The sequence below is a fragment of the Xyrauchen texanus genome, chromosome 25, assembly GCF_025860055.1.
Source record: "Xyrauchen texanus isolate HMW12.3.18 chromosome 25, RBS_HiC_50CHRs, whole genome shotgun sequence".
In the NCBI taxonomy this organism is placed as follows: domain Eukaryota; kingdom Metazoa; phylum Chordata; class Actinopteri; order Cypriniformes; family Catostomidae; genus Xyrauchen; species Xyrauchen texanus.
Window position 1 is genome coordinate 815,217 of NC_068300.1, and position 11,733 is coordinate 826,949.

The 11,733-nt window shown below is 39.1% G+C and overlaps 1 protein-coding gene and 1 long non-coding RNA gene across 2 annotated transcripts; one reads left to right on the forward strand and one right to left on the reverse strand.

Moving 5' to 3' along the window:
• Positions 1-1,143: 1,143 nt before the first annotated feature.
• Positions 1,144-11,730, reverse strand: gltpd2a (glycolipid transfer protein domain containing 2a; the record flags this gene model as incomplete). Its single annotated transcript, XM_052091618.1, has 3 exons — positions 1,144-1,915; positions 4,788-4,966; positions 11,692-11,730. Coding segments are annotated over 3 exons (804 nt in total), but the record flags the coding sequence as incomplete, so codon positions are not given.
• Positions 7,703-8,647, forward strand: LOC127618799 (uncharacterized). The gene is made up of 3 exons (XR_007967507.1): positions 7,703-7,765; positions 8,024-8,195; positions 8,540-8,647. It is a non-coding gene; the product is annotated as an uncharacterized LOC127618799 (long non-coding RNA).
• Positions 11,731-11,733: the final 3 nt, after the last annotated feature.

Here is an 11,733-nt window from a genome sequence, read left to right on the forward strand (position 1 = left end):
CATTTTACGTGTGCGTAATCAGATTACAGTTACATTAGCGCAGTGATGAGTTACATTTTACGTGTGCGTAATCAGATTACAGTTACATTAGCGCAGTGATGAGTTACATTTTACGTGTGCGTAATCAGATTACAGTTGCATTAGCGCAGTGAAGCGTTGCATTTTACGTGTGCGTAATCAGATTACAGTTGCATTAGTGCAGTGATGAGTTACATTTTACGTGTGCGTAATCAGATTACAGTTGCATTAGTGCAGTGAAGCGTTACATTTTACGTGTGCGTAATCAGATTACAGTTACATTAGCGCAGTGATGCGTTACATTTTACGTGTGCGTAATCAGATTACAGTTACATTAGCGCAGTGATGCGTGTAATCAGATTACAGTTACATTACTGCAGTGAAGCGTTAAATTTTAAATGTAATAATATTACTTTTTCCATTTAATAATGAATAGTGTATTCAGTATTTTTTGTAATGGATTACATTTTGAGAAACTAACCCAACACTGCGACTACAGAGTAACTCAGAACGTACTTTATGGTTTATGGTAGCAAAAATATAGAACGTTAGGAATTGGTTCCCCCAAAAATATCCAAACGGGAACCAAATGCTAACAATAGGGGGACGTTCTGTGTTCACTGGGAACTCAAATCATTACCCTACCCCTAAAAGAAAAGTTTTGCTCATTTCGAATAAACAAAGAAAAATATTCATGGATCATTTTTTCCAAATAATGACATCCCTAAATGTCCTCAAAAGAGGTTTTGTCAGAGTAGCTCACTTCTTGGGACAATTTTGTTCTGAAGCTAAGCTAACCTACACACTCAAAACAAGCAGTGCTTATCACAGCTGCTGTCTGAAGAGATCGCAGGACATGATGTATGTGCTATCATCTAATGTAATCAGACTTCAGTAAAAGCTGCCGCAGCTGTAATAACAGATTGAAATGCTCCCCACCTAACATTCCCACATTTGGCTAACATTATTTAAAGGTTTGGAACAAACGTTGTTAATAAAGCATTAATGCAACGTCCTTATAACGCATCCTCATAATGTCAGAGACCGTTTTTGTGTGTAAGTTCACTCTGCTGCTCGTACATTTCCTGATCACACATGACAACACAACAGCCACTCACTTCCTGGATGATTTATTTGGGAGTTTTAACCTTGTAATATACAATAATGGAGCTACAAAATATGTAAACAACTCATAAATAATTTAAAAAAGAACACAGACTTGAATTTAGTGAAACAGCGACATCTGGTGTGCACATACGGCATTACTGTCCTCTGCAAAAGTGTAAGTGATGACAGAAGTGAACGGTTCCTTTAAGGCAGGTCCAGCATGTTTCTGAGCTGTAGCTCTTTCTGCGTTCTGTCATGAATTTCTTGAATGGCTGCGACAATGACGTGTATCACAGGCTCCGCCTCCTCTTGCGTCTGTACGCACACCAGCTGCAGGAACACGCTGCGGTCGGGCATCGCTCTGAACACCAGTTCCGCTGCGCGCTGCACCAGCCAGGGGTGATGTGGCGCTAAAACCTCCGTATAAGCGTCGCGGCACAGTTCGCCCATGCTTCGCTCCTCAGGCTCCGCCCCCAGCTTCTCCAGCAACAGCTGTAACCAGAGCAATGAGCGATGGAGGCGGAGCAAAGTCCGACTTCCGGAGGGCGTCTCCGTGTCAAAGGAGACCACGCCCCTCTGCAGTTCAGCCTCCAGCATGGAGCGTACAGAGTGATACGCGTGTGGCGAAGTGGGCGGGGCTAAGTGTTTATAATTGTGGGCGGGCTCAGGAGCAACGCTTCTGTTGAGATGTTTCTCAGATTCTTCTTGCGACAGCTGTCGAATAAGGATGATCTTCTCCTCAACTTTATGAGTGAAAAATCCTACCAGAGGACCAAGAGACTCCATAAACCTGCAAACACAACGTTTCTTCAACTTCATAAAATGACCGACTCCTTCGTCTTTCTAAGGCTAATTTCATAGCTAACATTTTATATATCCTAAAGACACACAATTAAATTATATTTTCACACTTTTTTGCACTATTGTGGGACAGTCATAATTTTTGGATCATTTTCACACAATAAATATTGAAAAGGTTTGCTTATTTCACTTTTTGTTTAGATAATCATAGTTTAAAACATGTAATAATTTGTATTTTTATAATGGATTTTCCAGACGTTCAATGGAACGAAATGGTTTCCGAGTCAGTTTTAATGAGACCTTTATATATAAAAAGGAGATGATGAAATCTGTTTGTTTTAATAAAAATAATCTGTACAGTTTTTAAAAAATGTTCAGAAGAAATGTTTTAAGCAACCTCTTTAACTCCGCAGGCGGGTCCAAAAGGGGGCGCTACATCGTGAAAATATCTCCATATGCATATGTCAGGCATGTGAGGTATTGTTTGAAAGCTTAGAATCTGAACTTGTCAGAGATAACATCACTTCTGCATTTATGTTACTTAAAATACCAAAATAAGGCCTGAAATCATCGGTGTTGCAAATCATCGCCCCCTAGAGGTAATGTGGTAGAAATATGAATATGAATATAAAAGTCAAATGGACAAGTCATATATCAAATGAAAGCTCTCACTCTCAGAAATGTTACTCTATAGTTTAATTTGTTGCACTAATAACACAGTTCAAAAGATTTTCAAAAAAATCACAAAGTGAAATCTGATTTTTGTAAGTCATCAAATACAAACGACTCATTTATGCTCCGATAACTGCTGCTGTAAGACCTAAATAACTAAAAACTTTATATCTGCTTTTACATTAGGGAGTTCCTAAACAATTTGCTTTTTTAACTTGTCTGTGAGATTGTTTGTATGAATAATAAAATTTTATATCTTAGATGTCCACAACAAAATATGCAGTTCCTTAGGAAAAGCATGCAAAACAAATAATCAGAAATGTAAGTTATCAACTACTGATGATAAAATGTTTATAACATCTCAAAGGGGAGGATCTCATCTTTCTAATGAGCTTGTAGTCCACTCAGAGGCCGAGCTATTCAATGAAATAATGAGGGTGTTGCTGGAACCGAACATTAGACTGAATGTCTATGGACGAGCACATCTGTGAGGGGTATAATGTGTTAGAGCGCCACCTACAGTTCACATCTGTGAGGGGTATAATGTGTTAGAGCTCCACCTACAGTTCACATCTGTGAGGGGTAAAATGTGTTAGAGCGCCCCCTACAGTTCACATCTGTGAGGGGTAAAATGTGTTAGAGCTCCACCTACAGATCACATCTGTGAGGGGTAAAATGTGTTAGAGCGCCCCCTACAGTTCACATCTGTGAGGGGTAAAATGTGTTAGAGCGCCCCCTACAGTTCACATCTGTGAGGGGTATAATGTGTTAGAGCGCCCCCTACAGTTCACATCTGTGAGGGGTATAATGTGTTAGAGCCCCCTACAGTTCACATCTGTGAGGGGTATAATGTGTTAGAGCCCCCTACAGTTCACATCTGTGAGGGGTATAATGTGTTAGAGCCCCCTACAGTTCACATCTGTGAGGGGTATAATGTGTTAGAGCGCCCCTACAGTTCACATCTGTGAGGGGTAAAATGTGTTAGAGCCCCCTACAGTTCACATCTGTGAGGGGTAAAATGTGTTAGAGCCACCTACAGTTCACATCTGTGAGGGGTATAATGTGTTAGAGCCCCCTACAGTTCACATCTGTGAGGGGTAAAATGTGTTAGAGCGCCCCTACAGTTCACATCTGTGAGGGGTAAAATGTGTTAGAGCCCCCTACAGTTCACATCTGTGAGGGGTAAAATGTGTTAGAGCGCCCCTACAGTTCACATCTGTGAGGGGTAAAATGTGTTAGAGCCCCTACAGTTCACATCTGTGAGGGGTAAAATGTGTTAGAGCGCCCCTACAGTTCACATCTGTGAGGGGTAAAATGTTTTAGAGCGCCCCTACAGTTCACATCTGTGAGGGGTAAAATGTGTTAGAGCGCCCCCTACGGTTCACATCTGTGAGGGGTATAATGTGTTAGAGCCCCCTACAGTTCACATCTGTGAGGGGTATAATGTGTTAGAGCGCCCCTACAGTTCACATCTGTGAGGGGTATAATGTGTTAGAGCCCCCTACGGTTCACATCTGTGAGGGGTATAATGTGTTAGAGCCCCCTACGGTTCACATCTGTGAGGGGTATAATGTGTTAGAGCGCCCCTACAGTTCACATCTGTGAGGGGTAAAATGTGTTAGAGCCCCCTACAGTTCACATCTGTGAGGGGTATAATGTGTTAGAGCCCCCTACAGTTCACATCTGTGAGGGGTAAAATGTGTTAGAGCGCCCCCTACAGTTCACATCTGTGAGGGGTAAAATGTGTTAGAGCGTCCCCTACAGTTCACATCTGTGAGGGGTAAAATGTGTTAGAGCGCCCCTACAGTTCACATCTATATATTGTGATGGAATGTGATAGACGAAAATACAATTCTAGTAATTCCAGCCATTAAGTGGAATAAAGGACTATTTAGAGGGAGATGGAGTGAAAAGAAGCAGAATTACATGTTTACAAAGTGAGGACCACATAAAAAGTAATAAAAAATTAGACCAATGTTTTTGCAGTTAGTCCACAGAATGTGTAAATATTGAGCTTTTCAATTTGAGTGTGAAAAATTGCATGCAGCAGCCAAAAAAAAAGCGGTAGAAAACATTTGCCTTCATGTTAATTGCCATCTAAATCATTTTCAGTTATCAGTTTAAAATTTGTATAAAACTCAATGTGATACAAAATATATTAGTTATATTTGAAACGGAGGGTGTCATACTTGATTAGCTCCTCCCAGCAGAGAAGGTACGGTTCCAGCAGCACATCGGAGGCGGGGCCGAGGGCGGAGTTTAGATAAAGGAGGAGACGGGACACTTGGAATTTCTGTCCAGCGCACTCCTTGATAACATCCTTTCCTTGATGCCCATCAGCATCAGTTGTAACAGCTGCTCGAACTATCTGAAAAGGGTGAGAGAGTATTTGTGTAGGTTGTGTTAAATAAATTGACAAGAAATATCATGTGAACCCTTTGGAGTTACCTGCATTAATGTATAACTTTGTCTTAAAATCTGATTTGATATTCATTTAAGCTACAATAATAAACAAACACAATCTCATTTAACTAATAAAACACACATTATTGTATTGTTCATGTACACATTGAAAACATAATTTATACATTCACAGAGTAGGATGGAAAAAGTAAGTGAACCCCTAGGCTAATGATGTCAACAAATGCTATTTAGAGTCTGGAGTTGGCACACCTGGCATCTGATTAATGAAGCGAGATTGTAGGTGTGGGTTAGAGCTAATTTGACTTATAAAAAGCACTTAAACATTTTGAGTTTGTTATTCACAAGAAGCATCTGCTGACGTGGACCACGAGACCTCTGAAGACCTGCGATCAAGAAGTGTTGCTTTGGATAAATCAGGAAAGGGTTACAAAGTTATCTGGAAGAGTTTAGGTATTCATCTGTTCACAGTGAGACAAACTGTCTATAAATGGAGATGATTTAGTACTATAGGTACTCTCTCTAGAAGTTACCGTTAGATATTCGTCTGCCCACAGTTAGACAAACTGTCTATAAATGGAGATGATTTAGTACTATAGGTACTCTCTCTAGAAGTGGCCATTAGATATTCATCTGTCCACAGTGAGACAAACTGTCTATAAATGGAGATGATTTAGTACTATAGGTACTCTCACTAGAAGTGGCCGTTAGATATTCATCTGTTCACAGATAGACAAACTGTCTATAAATGGAGATGATTTAGTACTATAGGTACTCTCTCTAGAAGTGGCCGTTAGATATTCATCTGTCCACAGTGAGACAAACTGTCTATAAATGGAGATGATTTAGTACTACAGGTACTCTCACTAGAAGTGGCCGTTAGATATTCATCTGTCCACAGTTAGACAAACTGTCTATAAATGGAGATGATTTAGTACTATAGGTACTCTCCCTAGAAGTGGCCATTAGATATTCATCTGTCTACAGTGAGACAAACTGTCTATAAATGGAGATGATTTAATACTATAGGTACTCTCTCTAGAAGTGGCCGTTAGATATTCATCTGTTCACAGTTAGACAAACTGTCTATAAATGGAGGTGATTTAGTACTATAGGTACTCTCACTAGAAGTGGCCATTAGATATTCATCTGTCCACAGTTAGACAAACTGTCTATAAATGGAGATGATTTAGTACTATAGGTACTCTCTCTAGAAGTGGCCGTTAGATATTCATCTGTCCACAGTGACAAAACTGTCTATAAATGGAGATGATTTAGTACTATATGTACTCTCACTAGAAGTGGCCGTTAGATATTCATCTGTCCACAGTTACACAAACTGTCTATAAATGGAGATGATTTAGTACTATAGGTACTCTCTCTAGAAGTGACCGTTAGATATTCATCTGTTCACAGAGAGACAAACTGTCTATAAATGGAGATGATTTAGTACTATAGGTACTCTCTCTAGAAGTGGCCGTTAGATATTCATCTGTCCACAGTGAGACAAACTGTCTATAAATGGAGATGATTTAGTACTACAGGTACTCTCACTAGAAGTGGCCGTTAGATATTCATCTGTCCACAGTTAGACAAACTGTCTATAAATGGAGATGATTTAGTACTATAGGTACTCTCCCTAGAAGTGGCCATTAGATATTCATCTGTCTACAGTGAGACAAACTGTCTATAAATGGAGATGATTTAATACTATAGGTACTCTCTCTAGAAGTGGCCGTTAGATATTCATCTGTTCACAGTTAGACAAACTGTCTATAAATGGAGGTGATTTAGTACTATAGGTACTCTCACTAGAAGTGGCCATTAGATATTCATCTGTCCACAGTTAGACAAACTGTCTATAAATGGAGATGATTTAGTACTATAGGTACTCTCTCTAGAAGTGGCCGTTAGATATTCATCTGTCCACAGTGACAAAACTGTCTATAAATGGAGATGATTTAGTACTATATGTACTCTCACTAGAAGTGGCCGTTAGATATTCATCTGTCCACAGTTACACAAACTGTCTATAAATGGAGATGATTTAGTACTATAGGTACTCTCTCTAGAAGTGACCGTTAGATATTCATCTGTTCACAGAGAGACAAACTGTCTATAAATGGAGATGATTCAGTACTATAGGTACTCTCACCAGAAGTGTCCATTAGATATTCATCTGTCCACAGTTAGACAAACTGTCTATAAATGGAGATGATTTAGTACTATAGGTACTCTCTCTAGAAGTGGCCGTTAGATATTCATCTGTTCACAGTGAGACAAACTGTCTATAAACGGAGATGATTTAGTACTATAGGTACTCTCTCTAGAAGTGACCGTTAGATATTCATCTGTTCACAGTGAGACAAACTGTCTATAAACGGAGATGATTTAGTACTATAGTACTCTCTCTAGAAGTGGCCGTTAGATATTCATCTGTTCACAGTGAGACAAACTGTCTATAAACGGAGATGATTTAGTACTATAGGTACTCTCACTAGAAGTGACCGTTAGATATTCATCTGTTCACAGTTAGACAAACTGTCTATAAATGGAGATGATTTAGTACTATAGGTACTCTCACTAGAAGTGGCCGTTAGATATTCATCTGTCCACAGTTAGACAAACTGTCTATAAATGGAGATGATTTAGTAATATAGGTACTCTCACTAGAAGTGGCCGTTAGATATTCATCTGTCCACAGTTAGACAAACTGTCTATAAATGGAGATGATTTAGTAATATAGGTACTCTCACTAGAAGTGGCCGTTAGATATTCATCTGTCCACAGTTAGACAAACTGTCTATAAATGGAGATGATTTAATACTATAGGTACTCTCTCTAGAAGTGGCCGTTAGATATTCATCTGTTCACAGTGAGACAAACTGTCTATAAATGGAGATTATTTAGTACTATAGGTACTCTCTATAGAAGTGGCCGTTAGATATTCATCTGTCCACAGTGAGACAAACTGTCTATAAATGGAGATGATTTAGTACTATAGGTACTCTCACTAGAAGTGGCCGTTAGATATTCATCTGTCCACAGTGAGACAAACTGTCTATAAATGGAGATGATTTAGTACTATAGGTACTCTCTCTAGAAGTGGCCGTTAGATATTCATCTGTTCACAGTGAGACAAACTGTCTATAAATGGAGATGATTTAGTACTATAGGTACTCTCTCTAGAAGTGGCCGTTAGATATTCATCTGTCCACAGTTAGACAAACTGTCTATAAATGGAGATGATTTAGTAATATAGGTACTCTCACTAGAAGTGGCCGTTAGATATTCATCTGTCCACAGTTAGACAAACTGTCTATAAATGGAGATGATTTAATACTATAGGTACTCTCTCTAGAAGTGGCCGTTAGATATTCATCTGTTCACAGTGAGACAAACTGTCTATAAATGGAGATGATTTAGTACTATAGGTACTCTCTCTAGAAGTGGCCGTTAGATATTCATCTGTCCACAGTGAGACAAAATGTCTATAAATGGAGATGATTTAATACTATAGGTACTCTCTCTAGAAGTGGCCGTTAGATATTCATCTGTTCACAGTGAGACAAACTGTCTATAAATGGAGATGATTTAGTACTATAGGTACTCTCTCTAGAAGTGGCCGTTAGATATTCATCTGTCCACAGTGAGACAAACTGTCTATAAATGGAGATGATTTAGTACTATAGGTACTCTCTCTAGAAGTGGCCGTTAGATATTCATCTGTACACAGTTAGACAAACTGTCTATAAATGGAGATGATTTAGTACTATAGGTACTCTCACTATAAGTGGACGTTAGATATTCATCTGTCCACAGTGAGACAAACTGTCTATAAATGGAGATGATTTAATACTATAGGTACTCTCTCTAGAAGTGGCCGTTAGATATTCATCTGTTCACAGTGAGACAAACTGTCTATAAATGGAGATGATTTAGTACTATAGGTACTCTCTCTAGAAGTGGCCGTTAGATATTCATCTGTTCACAGTGAGACAAACTGTCTATAAATGGAGATGATTTAGTACTATAGATACTCTCTCTAGAAGTGGCCGTTAGATATTCATCTGTCCACAGTGAGACAAACTGTCTATAAATGGAGATGATTTAGTACTATAGGTACTCTCTCTAGAAGTGGCCATTAGATATTCATCTGTCCACAGTGAGACAAACTGTCTATAAATGGAGATGATTTAGTACTATAGGTACACTCACTAGAAGTGGCCGTGAGATATTCATCTGTCCACAGTGAGACAAACTGTCTATAAATGGAGATGATTTAGTACTATAGGTACTCTCTCTAGAAGTGGCCGTTAGATATTCATCTGTCCACAGTGAGACAAACTGTCTATAAATGGAGATGATGTAGTACTATAGGTACTCTCACTAGAAGTGGCCGTTAGATATTCATCTGTCCACAGTTAGACAAACTGTCTATAAATGGAGATGATGTAGTACTATAGGTACTCTCACTAGAAGTGGCCGTTAGATATTCATCTGTCCACAGTTAGACAAACTGTCTATAAATGGAGATGATTTAGTACTATAGGTACTCTCACTAGAAGTGGCCGTTAGCTATTCATCTGTCCACAGTTAGACAAACTGTCTATAAATGGAGATGATGTAGTACTATAGGTACTCTCACTAGAAGTGGCCGTTAGATATTCATCTGTCCACAGTTAGACAAACTGTCTATAAATGGAGATGATGTAGTACTATAGGTACTCTCACTAGAAGTGGCCGTTAGATATTCATCTGTTCACAGTGAGACAAACTGTCTATAAATGGAGATGATTTAGTACTATAGGTACTCTCTCTAGAAGTGGCCGTTAGATATTCATCTGTCCACAGTGAGACAAACTGTCTATAAATGGAGATGATTTAATACTATAGGTACTCTCTCTAGAAGTGGCCGTTAGATATTCATCTGTCCACAGTGAGACAAACTGTCTATAAATGGAGATGATTTAGTACTATAGGTACTCTCACTATAAGTGGACGTTAGATATTCATCTGTCCACAGTTAGACAAACTGTCTATAAATGGAGATGCTTTAGTACTATAGATACTCTCTCTAGAAGTGGCCGTTAGATATTCATCTGTCCACAGTGAGACAAACTGTCTATAAATGGAGATGATTTAGTACTATAGGTACTCTCTCTAGAAGTGGCCATTAGATATTCATCTGTCCACAGTGAGACAAACTGTCTATAAATGGAGATGATTTAGTACTATAGGTACACTCACTAGAAGTGGCCGTGAGATATTCATCTGTCCACAGTGAGACAAACTGTCTATAAATGGAGATGATTTAGTACTATAGGTACTCTCTCTAGAAGTGGCCGTTAGATATTCATCTGTCCACAGTGAGACAAACTGTCTATAAATGGAGATGATGTAGTACTATAGGTACTCTCACTAGAAGTGGCCGTTAGATATTCATCTGTCCACAGTGAGACAAACTGTCTATAAATGGAGATGATGTAGTACTATAGGTACTCTCACTAGAAGTGGCCGTTAGATATTCATCTGTTCACAGTTAGACAAACTGTCTATAAATGGAGATGATGTAGTACTATAGGTACTCTCACTAGAAGTGGCCGTTAGATATTCATCTGTCCACAGTTAGACAATTGTCTATAAATGGAGATGATTTAGTACTATAGGTATTCTCACTAGAAGTAACCGTTAGATATTCATCTGTCCACAATTAGACAAACTGTCTATAAATGGAGATTATGTAGTACTATAGGTACTCTCACTAGAAGTGGCCGTCTAGTCAAGATGACTCAAAGGACACACAGCAGAATGCTCAATGAGGTATTAAAGAACACTCGATGATAAAGACTTTAAGGAATCATTGGAACTCGTTAACATCTCTGTTCATGAGTCTACTATACAGAAAACATTAAACAGGTATGGTGTCCATGGCAGGACATCATGCAGGAAGCCGCTGCTTTCGAACAAAAACATTGCTGCACACCTGAAGTTTGACAAAGACTACCTTGACTCTCCACAACACTACTGGGGAAAATGTTTTGTGAACTGATGAAACTATGATTGAATTGTTTGGGAAGAACACACAGCTCTACATATGCCTTAAAAAGGGCACCGCAAACCAACATGAAAACATCATCCTGACGGTGAAGTATGGTGGAGGAAGCATCATGATTTTGGGCTGTTTTGCTGGTTCGGGGTCTGGACCACTTCCCATCATCGAGGGAAAGATGAATTCCCAAGTTTATCAAGATATCCTACAGGATAATATTAGGATGGCAGTGTGCCAGCTGAAGCTCAGTAGAAGTTGGGTGATGCTGCAGAACAATGACCCTAAACATCACAGTAAATCCACTACAGAATGACTTCAAAAAAAGAAGTGTCCCAGTCAGAGTCCAGACATTAACCCAATAGAGATGCTGTGGAATGACCTCAAGAGAGTTGTTCACACCAGACAGAATTAATGTAGAAAATCAGCTAATTTCAAAGGGTTCACATACTTTTTATTGGCACTGTATTTGTAGTTAGAGTATTTTTTAAGGCAAGGGTTACTGTTGCTCAACTCTATTGATTTGGGCGAGTAAGCAACCACCCAGAACACATTAGCATCATGGTGGACAAACAACGCTATTCTTCAGAAAGTATCATTGAGGTCACATGTTGTGTTGTTACCTCTCTGGTTGCTGTGTACAAATTCAGACACGGCCTCCATGA